Source organism: Pristiophorus japonicus, chromosome 13 (genome assembly GCF_044704955.1).
Source record: "Pristiophorus japonicus isolate sPriJap1 chromosome 13, sPriJap1.hap1, whole genome shotgun sequence".
In the NCBI taxonomy this organism is placed as follows: Eukaryota; Metazoa; Chordata; class Chondrichthyes; family Pristiophoridae; genus Pristiophorus; species Pristiophorus japonicus.
This window is the reverse complement of record NC_091989.1, coordinates 154,193,003-154,207,437: the sequence shown is the minus strand read 5'-3', so window position 1 is coordinate 154,207,437 and position 14,435 is coordinate 154,193,003. Positions and strand designations below refer to the sequence as shown.

The 14,435-nt window shown below is 43.7% G+C and overlaps 1 protein-coding gene across 14 annotated transcripts in view; it reads left to right on the top strand.

Annotated features, from left to right (window-relative positions):
- LOC139278904 (uncharacterized) overlaps positions 1 to 13,701 on the top strand; it is a 36,300-nt gene extending 22,599 nt beyond the window's left edge. For 3 of the 14 annotated variants that reach the window (XR_011596378.1, XM_070898159.1, XM_070898163.1), the window contains 2 exons: positions 8,927 to 8,969; positions 12,632 to 13,701. Coding sequence is in view for 6 of the 14 variants with exons in the window: in XM_070898159.1 (XP_070754260.1) it covers positions 8,927 to 8,969; positions 12,632 to 12,975 (387 nt within the window). In the remaining 8 variants the exon portion in view is untranslated. Of the gene's footprint in view, positions 1 to 2,128; positions 2,598 to 5,593; positions 5,749 to 8,926; positions 9,009 to 12,157 lie in introns of those variants that run through there. The other 11 variants (XM_070898161.1, XM_070898162.1, XR_011596376.1 and 8 more) reach the window with 7 other exon arrangements.
- The last annotated feature ends 734 nt before the right edge of the window (positions 13,702 to 14,435 follow it).

The following is a 14,435-nucleotide window of genomic DNA, read 5'->3' as shown; positions in this document are numbered from 1 at the left end:
AATGTGGTGACCGGAACTGCACACAGTACTCTAGCTAACTAGTGTTTTATACAGTTCAAGCATAACCTCCCTGCTCTTGTATTCTATGACTTGGCTAATAAAGGCAAGCATTTCGTCTGCCTTCTTAACCGCCTTATCTACCTGGCCTGCTACCTTCAGGGATCTATGGACATGCACTCCAAGGTCCCTTTGTTCTTCTACATTCTCAGTGTCCTACCATTTAATGTGTATTCCCTTGCCTTATTAGCCCTCCCCAAATGCATTACCTCACACTTCACCAGATGTGAATTCCATTTGCCACTATTCTGCCCACCTGACTAGTTCATTGATATCTTCCTGCAGTCTACAGCTTTCTTCTTCATTATCAACCACACAGCCAATTTTAGTGTAATCTGCAAAGCTCTGGAATTCCCTCCTGAAACCTTGCTGTCTCTCTAACTCTTCTTCTCCTTTAAGTCCCTCCTTAAAACCTATCTCTTTGACCAAGCTTTTGATCACCTGTCCTAATATCTTCTTATGTGGCTCAATGTCAAATTTAGTTTGATAGTCGCTCCTGTTGAGCACCTTGGGACGTTTTACTTTAAAGACATTATATAAATGGAAGTTGTTGTTGTTTTCTCAATGTGCATCAATTTTCTAAATACTTTCGTATAATAAATGGCAACATATACTTGCATATTGTTAACTGAATACTAGATGGCTCCCTGATGGGAGTAAGCACATTTTAGCAATTAACTACAATGTTTGGTCTTGTATTCCTCTGTTATTCTTTGATGGAATATTGTAGAGGATCTGGAAATAAAAGTAACTAGTTAGTATTACACCAATTCGAGTGTTTCAGACAAAATTGGGTGCCTCGCCGATGCAATGAGACTACTTTGTGGTTTGAAGGAAACATGTAATCAAAGGAAGCTATCGGCATAAAGTGGACTCATGTCTGCTCGAAATAGCGCTTGGGATGGAGTCTGCTGCTTGGCATGCAATCGAGTATCTAGTTATTACTACAACTATTCAAGTGTTTATCCGGACAGAACAGATGAGTCCTGTGTATTGGCTTGGAAGGGTTACTGAGCACAATAGTGTCATGGAGCTGAATCAACATATACAGTTAAAGGTGAATCATCATAGATTTTTTGATGGTATCTCAAATAATAATAATTCAATTCCCTGTCAGTCTCAGTATGTTCTTCAACCCAGCATCCTGGTGACCTCGTCAACACTTTCTGATTAAAACTTCAAAGAAAGATCAACAGAATTGGATTGGGAAAAAAAGCATCAATATAATAAAGTTAATCACAATGCTTTGCAAAGCTTTTATTTTCAATTGGGCTTGTTGTAGTGACTCTACATTTTGCAAAGCAATCAAAGACATGGACTGAAACCATAGCTAATACTTCCACTGTTCCACCCCGGGCGGCTATAAATAAAACCCTGAAATACATTAGAGCACAAAACATGTCATAGAATTCACGCTGTCGTTATTCAGATATACTTCTATTGATAGATTAAACGTTTGTCTTGAAATAAGTTACTTGGAAGTTACGCTCTTATGTGCGGTGTGTTTCATCCTTTGCCATTACCATGGAAAGTTAATTTGCTTTTCAAAAGAATGTAAAGCATTATGCAACAGCAGCAAGAGTTTTATATCTGAGCTGCAGCTGGTACTAACTCAATTCAGGCTAAAAATATCAAGTGTGCTTAATTGAATAACACTTTTCATAACTGTAGGTTGTTGTATATTACTACGACTGTGGCTCCTTAGTTGATTAGCTTCCATATATAATACCTTGTGTTCTAAAATTATCTTTTCTAATTCTCACAGAGATAATCACCCATTGGCTGTTTGTTTTAATCATTTGGCTATACATCATTCTTGCATAATACATTTATAGTTATCTATAAGAGCAACGCTAGAGTTTTGAGCTACCCTTCAATGATTACAACTGAGGTTTACAGAAATAATACATAAACCAACACAATAGACATAATCAATTCAGTAGTTTCCATGCAATGTCAAAAACCCAAGCAAAAATGTTTCAGCAAAAACTTTTGTTAAATGAAGACAGCGAGGAGACAAGGTCACCTCCTAATGTATACAACCGAATGCTTTCTTTTGTTTTCTTTTTAGGGCGGGCTCAACTTTACACCAGGCAGAAACTTAAGAATTTTAATCAAAACAGAAAATGCTGGAAATCTCAGCGGGTCAGGCAGCTTCTGTGGAGAGAAACTGAATCAACGTTTTTATTTCAAATTCCAGCATCCACAGTATTTTGCTTTTGTGTTTTGTACCAATTTTAATAGTTTGTTGAAAAAGTTGGGGGCAGCTCTTCACTGACTGTGGCTAATAGCCATTGTCTATTTGCAAGATTCTTTGAACACATTCTTTAAAACAATAGGTCTAATTTACTCTGAAAGTTGGTATAATACATGTGCAAATGTGTTAAGGTGTAACTTTCTGAACTTGTGTTAATGCCCCTTTTATTAACCTCCGTGCACACGTCAAAAATGACCCCACAAGTAAAATACGGTATCAGGGAGCCGACTTAATGGCGCTTTTGTATTTTAACTGCTTGCTAAGCACCAATTAAATGGAACATACTCAATTCTAACAAAGTTGCTTTTTTCACAAATAGTGTTAATTAGACTCATGTCAACTAGCAATGAAAGCAGTGGGAGCAGGTAAAATTCACATAGTAGGTCAGCTTACAAAGAGCTTATGGTTATTGGCAAAGGGAGACTGCAAACAGCAGGAGTGCAGCATCAATTCTATTACTGGCCATGGTGGAAAGGGAGGAATAAGAAAACTATCATTGCAAGTCAGGTCCAGAGACAGACCTACATTACTACCTGAGCCATTAAATGTCTATGCATCGAGGCCCATTCATTCACCAATTGGAGGCTTTGCTGAATCAGTCAGTATGCAGTACACCACTACATATGGGGAAGTCCCAGCAGACTGGAAAACTCAAATGTAATGCCCCTATTTTAAAAAGGAGGCAGACAAAAAACAAGAAACTATAGACCAGTTAGCCTAACATCTGTGGTTGGGAAAATGTTGGAGTCCATTATTAAAGAAGCAGTAGCGGGACATTTGGAAAAGCAAAATTCAGTCAGGCAGAGTCAGCATGGAATTATGAAGCATGTTTGATAAATTTGCTGGAATTCTTTGAGGATGTAACGAGCAGGGTGGATAAAGGGAAACCAGTGGATGTGGTGTATTTGGACTTCCAGAAGGCATTTGACAAGGTGCCACGTAAAAGGTTACTGCACAAGATAAAAGTTCACGGGGTTGTGGGGTAACATATTAGCAAGGATAGAGGATTGGCTAACAAGAAAACAGAGAGTCGGGATAAATGGTTCATTCTCGGGTTGGTAATTAGTAACTAGTGGTGTAGCGCAGGGATCAGTGCTGGGACACCAACTATTTATAAGCTATATTAACGACTTGGAAGAAAGGACCAAGTGTAACGTAGCCAAGTTAGCTGATGATACAAAGATGGAAGTAAAAGCAATGTGTGAGGAGGACACAAAAAGTCTGCAAAAGGACATAGACATACTAAGTGAGTGGGCAAAAATTTGGCAGATGGAGTATAATGTTGGAAAGTGTGAGGTCATGCACTTTGGCAGAAAAAAAATCAAAGAGCAAGTTATTCTTTAAGTGGAGAGAGATTGCAAAGTGCTGCAGTACAGCGGGACCTGGGGGTACTTGTGCAAGAAACGCAAAAGGTTAGTATGTAGGTACAGCAAGTGATCAAGAAGGCCAATGGAATCTTGACTTTATTGCAAAGGGGATGGAGTATAAAAGCAGGGAAGTCTTGCTACAGTTGTACAGGGTATTGGTGAGGCCACACCTGGAATACTGCGTGCCATTTTGGTTTCCATATTTACGAAAGGATATACTTGCTTTGGAAGCAGTTCAGAGAAGGTTCACTCGGTCGATTCTAGAGATGAGGGGGTTGAGTAGGTTGGGCCTCTACTCATTGGAATTCAGAAGAATGAGAGGTGATTTTATCAAAACGTATAAGATTATGAGGGGGGCTTGACAAGGTAGATGCAGAGAGGGTGTTTCGACTGATAGGGGAGACTAGAACTAGAGGGCATGATCTTAGAATAAGGTGCCGCCCATTTAAAACAGAGATGAGGAGAAATTTCTTCTCTGTGGGTTGTGGATCTGTGGAATTCGCTGCCTCAGAGAGCCGTGGAAGCTGGGACATTGAATAAATTTGAGATAGAAATAGACAGTTTCTTAAACGATAAGGGAATAAAGCATTATGGAGAGCGGACAGAGAGATGGACTTGGGTCCATGATCAGACCAGCCATGATCGTATTAAATGGCGGAGCAGGCTCGAGGGGCCGTATGGCCTACTCCTGCTTCTATTTCTTATGTTCTTATAATCGAAGGTAACAAATGGCTGCTTTCAGCACATCTGCACACAAGAGTGGGGCACTGGAGAGAGGGACACAAGAGAGGGGTATACAGGAGAGAGGGGCACAGGAGAGAGGGGCACTGGAGAGAGGGGCACAAGAGAGGAGTATACAGGAGAGAGGGGCACAGGAGAGAGGGGCACAGGAGGGAGGGGCACAGGAGGGAGGGGCACAGGAGAGGGGGGCACAGGAGAGGGGTCACAGGAGGGAGGGACACAGGGGAGAGGGGTCACAGGAGGGAGGGAATGGCACAGGAGAGGGGTACACAGGAGAGAGGGGCACAGGAGAGAGGGGCACAGGAGATGGGTACATAGGATGGAGGGGCACAGGAGAGGGGCACAGGAGAGGGGTACACAGGAGAGGGGTCACAGAAGGGAGGGACACAGGGGAGAGGGGTCACAGGAGGGAGGGAATGGCACAGAAGAGGGGCACACAGGAGAGAGGGGCACAGGAGAGAGGGGCACAGGAGATGGGTACATAGGAGGGAGGGGCACAGGAGGGAGGGGCACAGGAGGGAGGGGCACGGGAGCGAGGGGCACTGGAGAGAGGTGCACGGGAGGGATGCACAAGATGAGGTACAGAACAGCAGAGAGGCAATTAACAGGGGTGAGGTCACAGGAGGCACTACCCATGAGTGGGTCTATGGACAGAGACTCAGCTTCCTAGACCTATCTGAAGAGCAGTGCGTCCTGATGGTCGCTGACATCTGCAGCCTCCTTCAAGAAAAGCTGTTCCCTACTAGGGCTGGTGGTGAAGCATTGCCTGTCGCTATCAAAATCACCACCGCCTCTGGCTGCTTTCAGTGTGCCACCGGAGACGTCTCGAGGGTCTCTCAGTCGGCTGCCCATAAATGTATACAGCAGGTGACGAATGGGTTGTTTACCAGGGTGTCGACTTATATCAACTTCCCCTGTGACAATAGTAGCCAGAATGAGTGGGCACACACATTCGCCTCTCTGGTTGGCTTCCCACAAGTACAGGGTGGCAATCCGAGGACCACTACAGAAACGAGGAGCTTTGATCAACCGCAAGGGGTTTTGTTCCATCAATGTACAGTTGGTTTGCAACCACAAGAAGAGGTTCATTCGGTTTGTGCCAGATTCCCTGGAATATGTCATGAAGTTTTCATACTGCAGCCATCTAACATTCCAAACCTTTTAATTCCAGAACCCAGACTTAAGGCTGGCTCGTAGTAGGTAAGGCATATCCACTTCAAACTTGGCTCACGACACATCTGAGGAAACCCGTCAATGAGCTACATGACCACCAAGTGTGAAGTGTGTCATCGAGCAAGCCATAGGCATGTTGAAGATGCGCTTCAGGTGACCAGATAGATATGGAGGCATCCTTCAGTACTCACCAGCGAGTGTGTCCAGAATTATAGTGGTGTGTTGCATCCTGCACAACATTGTGCAGCAGGGACGATTACAGGTGGAGGAGAACCAAGGCGCTCTTCAGTCATCTTCTGATGAGGAGCACATTAAAAAGGAGGGGGGAGGAGGAATATGAAGACCAGTCCTCATAGTTAGACGGTTAAGTTAATTATTCCGACTGGGACAAATAACAAATGAAAGCCACCGCCACCTCAACCACCCTTCCCCCTCTCCCCACCATCCCTTTGCATAAAACAGTCCTTTAACCACGCATACACCTATTTAACATTCACCCAATGTATTGGCATTCATCATGAAACAAGTGAAAGGGCGAGTTGGTACTTGGGATGCAATAATGGTCAAGGCATGGAAGTTGTGCTAATCAATATATTTTATATGGTATAAGAATAAGATACTTAGCAACAGAACCCTTGGTCAAACACCCATGTGCATACCCTTGATGAATTACAATTGCTTCAATTACGCTTCCTACTTAGTCCATCCTGTGGGGCTTCAGCAGAGTTTGAAGCAGGCTGTTCAGATCTCTGCCCTGACTGCTGAGATGCTTTTGGTCTACGCCCTCTGGGTATTGGAGCCACTGCGGGCCATGTCAAAGATCGCTCCACCTGTGCAGAGGCAGACATGGCCATCGGGACATGAGGCAGCACATCGAATACTGGCTAAGGTGGTGGGGGGGGGGGGCGGTGCTGGCAGTGGGGAAAGTGGGAGTGCGTTGAGTGGCGTTCCAATTTCCAGTTCCCCTTTCACCATCATCCCTCTCCTGGGCCAGTGCCACATCACTCCTACCATTTTGCTGCACACGACATTGGTGAAGATCAGTGACACATTGTAAGGCCATGGATAAGGTATATGTCATCCTGTTTAAGGTAGCAGACATGTTGGCATCCAAAGTCTGCATGGCCGTGATCATGTCCTGCATAGACTCATTTGAGAGCTGGGCTTGAGGCTCCATGGAGGCAAACTTTCTCTCCATGATAGACAATCTCGCAATTCCCTGCGCCATCAATCCACTAGTGATCAAGTTGGACAGCTCCATCCTCTCCACTATTTTGGAGAATGTGCATGGCACATCTGTTCGTACCTCTCAAAGATTCTGCTTCTCAATGATGGTCCCCACGGTTCAGCATCTGTGTCCAGCTGAGCAAAGATTGTGCCCCCACCCCTCCGGCGAGAACTCTCCGCTGCTGTCCCTGCCACCAGTGCCTTCTCATGCTCACTTGTGAGGTGTGACTCACCAAGTGAAAATCCAACTAACTGTCTAAGTAGATCCATCGAAGCGTGAGTATCTGCGCTGGTGCATGGCTGTATATCCTGTGACGGTGCCCCCTCAGCAGGAATGAGGTCCTCTGAGGAATCGTCCTCATGCATCTCCAGCGACGCTTGCTCTATGCGTGAAGGTCTTGGAAGACAAAAGGCAGGGATATGAATTAGTCGTGGCAAAGTAACAATCTTGACAATTACCATACTCAGTCCTTTCATAGTTCAGTGATTGATTTCAAGAGGACATAGACAGATTGGTGAAATGGGCAGACACATGGCAGATACAATTTAAGGATAAGTGTGAAGTAATGCACTTTGGGAGAAACAACATGGAGAGGCAGTATAATCTAAATAGTACTATTTTGAAGTGGGTGCAAGAAGAGATGGACCTGGGGGTGCATATTTGCAAATCTTTGCTGGTGACAGGCCAAGTTAATAAGGCGGTTATGAAAAATATGGGATACTTGGCTTTGCAAATAGGGGCATTGAATACAAAAAGGAAGTCATGCTAAACCTTTACAAATCACTGGTTAGGCCTCAACTGGAGTATTGCATACAATGCTGTGCACTACACTATAGAAAGATGTCAGTGTGTTGGGGAGGGTACATAAAGGTTTACCAGGATGATAACGAGGATGAGGGACTTCAGTTACGTGGAGAGATTGGAGAAGCTGGGATTGTTCTCCTTAGAGCAGAGAAGGGTAAAGGGAAATCTAATTGACATATTTAAAATGATGAGGGGTTTTGATAGAGCAAGTAGCGAGAAACTGTTTCCTCTGGCAAGTGGGTCGGTAACAACAGGTCATAGATTTAAAATAATTGGCACAGGGACTAGAGGGGAATTGGGGAGAACATTTTTCACACAGAGTTGTTAAGTCCTGAAAGGGTGGTGGAATCAGATTCCACAGGAACTTTCAAAAGGCAATTATATATGTATTTGAAGAGGACTAATTTTCTGGTTTATGGGGCAAAAGCTGGGGTGTGGGACTAAATTGGACAACTCTTTCAGGCACGACAGGCCAAATAGCCTCCTTCTGTGCTGTAAGCTGTTTATAGAAGCTTGATCGAAGTAGATCATTAAGTGGAAAACTAATTACCTGGTACTCTAAATTGAACTATAGTATGTCTTGAAATTCAAATTTCTCTCCATATTTTCTCCCTAAATAGCTGGATAATCATTGTCTCAGAAATAATTTATTACAGTAAATTGTCTCAACACCACAGGGAAGATGATGCTACTTCTGACCCCTTACATATTCATGGGGGATGAGTTGACAAATGAAGACAGAAGAACTTTGAAGGCAACACTGGAAAAATGTTACGAAAATAAATTTGGCAAGAGATCAATCATTCCAGACTGAATTATACAACATGATAGAATCAGTTTCTTTTTATGTTGTTGAATGCTGTTGGCTCTACATTATCTAAACTATTGGTTACCACCTGGCACTACTCAATAGGGCAGAGGATATGTTTTATAAAAGGACAGCAACGTACCGTGTAACAAACAAATTATTATTCTGCTATGTGGATGTTGGTGTGTCCCTTTCTAAAGCCATAAACTATAAATGCTATGGTTTCCTGAGTCACATAGAGGCTAATTATTATGCAGACTTCCAAATCATTTAGAGAGGAGACATATTTATCAGTATTTTTATGTGAAATCTAAAGGCATTTTCTGTCGATGGAAAGTTTCTCTACATTTGCCTTTCTGTCTCTTTCTGTTTTTAAAAATGTTTTAATGCAAGAAGTAGCACCAAACGCAGTCATTTATGTAACAGAACTTGATTCCAGTCTTACACAGGTCTCCTCCCTGATCTTTTCTTCCATTTGTTTTGTGTTACAGAAGATCAGCACCACCCGTAATTCAGAAATTGGGAGGACCAGAGGTAAGAGTGAGCGATCTGGACAAAATGGGCCAATCAGAGGTAAATATAAGAAAAAAAAGGATTAAAAATATTCAGTTAAACACAATGGAAACTTGTAACACACAAGAAAGATGGAAAGAATGACAGAAAAAGTGACAGTGAATTGTTACAGGAAATGCATGCTGAACACAAGCGTTTAAGGGTAAATTCACTGATTGCAAACACCAAGGGCCCAAAATTGGTCGATAGGTAAGGTCCGCCCATTTCTCGGCGCTATGCATACCGCCGAGATGGAAGAGGACAAAATTGTTCAATATTTTTCCGGCGGTATGTTGGTAGTATGTCAGAGGTCTGCATCAGATGCTATGTATCTTAGTAGTTGATCCAGATTGGCTTTCTGTTCAATGGGTGGTACGGCACGGAACTACGCATGCGCAAATTTTTTTTTTCTCCGTTTTTTTTACACAAGCGTTTTACCCACGATTTCGGGGGTCAGGGGTCACCCATGCATGCGCAGTGAGTTAAAGAGTAGAGAGAGAGCGAGAGCGAGAGAGAGAGAGAGAGAGTGAGAAGAGCAGCAAGGTAGTCGATGGGCAGTGAGTTTAAAAAAACATAGCACAGTGGAAATATATCGCTAACAACAAATAATTCTTCACTTTGAAGACAAGAAGAGATATTTAACAAACCAAAATTCATGCCAGTAAAAAGATTATGGCAATGTTAAAAAAGACATCAAAGCGCAGGAACATCGAGAAGGAGGGGAGGTTGAGGGCTCCTGCCTTCGAGGAACCGGAGTTACCTGCCCTTCTGGAGCACATCACAGAGAGCCACTCCGACCTCACCAAGGGTGGTCATGGAAAGCCCCTCCCAAAGGAGTACAACCAAATATGGGACGAGATCGGGGAGACTGTGTCCTCGAAAACTATGATGGTACGCACCGGGGAAAGGTGCTGTAATAGGTGGAACGACCTGGTGTGGGTTGCAAGAATAAGTAATGATTTTAATTATGCCCCCCCCCTCCCTATGTGCTATGTACCATGTAAATGTAGGTTCAGTGTTACACAGATTGATGTTATTTATCTTAAGGTTAAAAGAACATAAGAACATAAGAAATAGGAACATGAGTAGGCCATACGGTCCCTCGAGCTTGCTCCGCTATTCAATAAGATCATGGCTGTTCTGATCATGGACTCAACTCCACTTCGCCGCCTGCTCCCCATAACCCCTTATCGTTTAAGAAACTGTCTATTTCTGTCTTAAATTTATTCAATGTCCCAGCTTCCACAACCCTCTGAGAGAAGAAATTCCTCCTCATCTCTGTTTTAAATGGGCGGCCCCTTATTCTAAGATCATGCCCTCTAGTTCTAGTCTCCCCCATCAGTGGAAACATCCTCTCTGCATCCACCTTGTCAAGACCCCTCATAATCTTATACGTTTCGATAAGAGCACCTCTCATTCTTCTGAATTCCAATGAGTAGAGGCCCAACCTACTCAACCTTTCCTCGTAAGTCAACCCCTCATCCCCGGAATCAACCTAGTGAACCTTCTCTGAACTGCCTCCAAAGCAAGTGTATCCTTTTGTAAATATGGAAACCAAAACTGCATGTAGTATTCCAGGTGTGGCCTCACCAATACCTTATATAGCTGTAGCAAGACTTCCCTGCTTTTATACTCCATTCCCTTTGCAATAAAGGCCAAGATACCATTGGCCTTTCTGATCATTTGCTGTATCTGCATACTATCCTTTTGTGTTTCATGCACAAGTATCCCCAGGTCCCACTGTACTGCGGTACTTTGCAATCTTTCTCCATTTAGATAATAACTTGCTCTTTGTTTTTTTTCTGCCAGAATGCATGACCTCACAATTTCCAACATTATACGCCACCTGCCAAATTTTTGCCCACTCACTTAGCCTGTCTATGTCCTTTTGCAGAACTTTTGTGTCCTCCTCACACATTGCTTTTCCTCCCATCTTTATATCATCAGCAAACTTGACTATGTTACACTCGGTCCCTTCTTCTAAGTCGTTAATATAGATTGCAAATAGTTGGTGTCCCAGCACTGATCCCTGCGGCACCCCACTAGTTACTGATTGCCAACCTGAGAATGAACCATTTATCCCGACTCTCTATTCTCTGTTAGTTAGCCAACGGCAGAAAGTAAAATAAATCAACGTACAAATCTTCAATCCATTTAACATCACACAGACAGACCCACACACACACACACACATGCTAATATATTACCTCCAACCCCGTGAACTTTTATCTTGTGCAGTAAGCTTTAATGTGGCACCTTGTCAAATGCCTTCTGGAAGTCCAAATACACCACATCCACTGGTTCCCCTTTATCCACCCTGTTCGTTACATCCTCAAAGAATTCCAGCAAATTTGTCAAACATGACTTCCCCTTCATAAATCCATGCTGACTGCCTGACCGAATTTTGCTTTTCCAAATGATCTGCTACTGCTTCCTTAATAATGGACTCCAATACATTTTCCCAACCACAGGTGTTAGGCTAACTGGTCTATAGTTTCCTGCTTTTTCTCTGCCTCCTTTTTTAAATAGGGGCATCACATTTGCAGTTTTCCAATCTGCTGGGACCTCCCCAGAATCCAGGGAATTTTGGTAAATTACAACCACTATCCCTGCCGTTACTTCTCTTAAGACCCTAGGATGCAAGCCATCAGGTCCAGGGGATTTATCTGCCTTTAGCCCCATTATCTTACTGAATACCACTTCCTTAGTGATTGTGATTGTGTTAAGTTCCTCCCCCGCTATAGCCCCTTGACTATCCACTGGCAGAATATTGTTAGTGTCCTCTACCGTAAAGACTGATACAAAATATTTGTTCAGAGTTTCTGCCATCTCCATGTTCCCCATTGCTAATTCCCCGGTCTCGTCCTCTAAGGGACCAACATTTACTTTAGCCACTCTTTTCCTTTTTATATACCTATAGAAACTCTTGCTATCTGTTTTTATATTTTGTGCATGTTTACTTTCATAGTCTATCTTCCCCTTCTTAATCATTTTTTGTTGTTCTTTGCTGGCTTTTAAACTCTTCCCAGTCTTCTGTCCTCCCACTAGTTTTGGTAATGTATTTGTGCTTTTCCGGCAATGACAAGAGGATCAACGCAGTGGTTTTTTTATGTCTGTGTGATGTTAAATGGATTGAAGATTTTTACTTTGATTTACTTTACTTTCTGCAGAAGAAGACATCTACAATAGCAGCCGATCAGTGTCGCCCAGGGGGGAAGCCTCTTACTGACCCAGGAGCCTCTTACTGACATTGAGATCCGTGCCCTGTCCCTGCTCGGGGATAGCAACCGTGCCACCACTGGCATTGGAGCTGACCCACTCACACAGGATAGTCAGTTGAATACAATCCAGTCTGTGTTGCAGTCCTATCATGTCATGCAATGTAACTGTAACTGTAATGTTGGCCTGATGTTAAGTAATGTAAGTTTATTGCACTGTAATGTTGGCCTCATGTGATGTACTGAAATGTTGGGGGCATGTTACGCAATGCATACATGTATTGTCTGTCTGCGATATGTAATGCAGTACTGCAGCAGTGGTGGACATTTAAGTAAGACTGCAATAAGTCACTGTACTATGTACCAATGTAACCCTCACTCCTTCCCTGGTGCCAAGCTTTTTCAAATGTTGTTTTGTACTTCCAGACTCGGATGATTCAGACCACAGCGACACAGATGACAGACCCAGTGCCTCCACCTTTGGCATCACCCAGCCCTCTCCTGACGAGGAAGATGAAGATGAAGAGGGAGAGGAACAGGAAGAGCCGCTGATCCGGCAGCCAGTGGAGCTGGGGGTGGAGACGGAGGAGGATACACCAGCTCCATGTGGGAGAGCTGGAACATCCTCCACCATGGAGTCTGTATTCAGGGATTCCCCCGTGGCTCCTCTGATTCTGCGGGACCAAGCGGAGCGCAGCAAGGCACCCCCAGTGTTACAGCGCCTTTGCCACAGCAACGGAGGTTGGTGCAGAAAAGGTCAGTTACTGTAGGCGTGTACCAGAACATGGTGCATCTGTCACAGGCCAGCACCGACATAGGTGGAGAGCTGCTCAAGGCCATAACTACAATAGCCACTAACATCGCGGCTCTATCAGAGCGGCAGTTGGAGGAAAGGTTGCGTATGATCCCGCGATGGAGCGAACCGTCGACGCTGTCGAAGCCATGCGGCAATCGACGGGATCAAGACATGGTAGTGTCATAGTAGTCAGGTCAGCAGCAACTGTGGGTGGGGAGCTGACATCATCTCCTAGCCCTGAAGCCTTACCTTCCACATCGCGAGTTTCTCCTGAGGCCCCAGTTATTGCGCCTGCAATGTCTGACCCCCCCCCCCCCAACGACAGCGACGGCACTTGGGGTGTGGTGCTGCACACCAGCTTGGTATCAACACGGGGAGGTCCATGCCCACAGGCATTGGGAAAGGGAAGGGCGGGAGTAAGAAAGGGGGGAATAGTCCCAAGCGTGGTGTAGCATGCGGGCATGGAAGGGACAGAGGGCATGGACGGGGAAAGTAAAGGGTCTTTTTGTTGTATTTGAAGTTTTAATTGTAAAAGTTTATTAAAGTAGTAAAAGTTTTGTTAAATTTGTTATTAAAGTTGTTAAAGTTTTGTTAAAGTTGTTATTAAAGTTGTTACAGTTGTTTTATAGTTATAAGTTTTATAAAATTTTTAAACTGTATATTTTTTACATTTTTGCATAAACGTTTGAATTGAATTTAAGCACTCTTGTACAGTGTCAAACTTTTCCCTGAAGATCCTTTGCTGGTAAGGCCTCCTCCTCCTCATCATCATTCTGCAACCTCTTTCATTATCCTTATAACTCTGCTCAATAAACTTCCTCACATCTGGTTCCTCCATTAGACAGGCTGTCAGCAATACAGGCTGAGATAATACCGGTCTCATTCTTTTTAAATCTCCACAATATTTTTTGATGAAAAAAATATAACTAAAATGCCTTTCTATCTTAATAAGTTATTCAGTAGTAGTAAATATACCTTTTCCAATCAAAATTGTACTGTAAAATCACTGTTCATCTCAGAGATACAGAGCTGCTGCTTTGGCTGACAGTTACCGATTTCCAAAATGGCAGATTCATGCACTTACTCTTGTGTAAAACCACCTTTTACAGGACGTTTTGCAGCTCCGGTGGTATGTCGGCAGTATGCCATGAAAATCGGACTTTTTGGGCGGTCTGCAGGCAGCCCTGCATGGCGGACGTTGTGCATACCGCCCGGTGGTATGTCAATGATGAATATTCCGCCGAGTGGCATGTAGGTGTTTTTTGACCAAAATCGCATTTTTGGGCGGTATGTTGGCGGTATGTCGACCAATTTCGGCCCCCAAGAAAGCAATTTTGCTTGAAGGGACTGTAAATCAGATATTGCATTTACTAAACTGTGCCTACAATTCTCCAACCTCTGCAGCATTGGTGAATTTATAGACAGACAGACAGA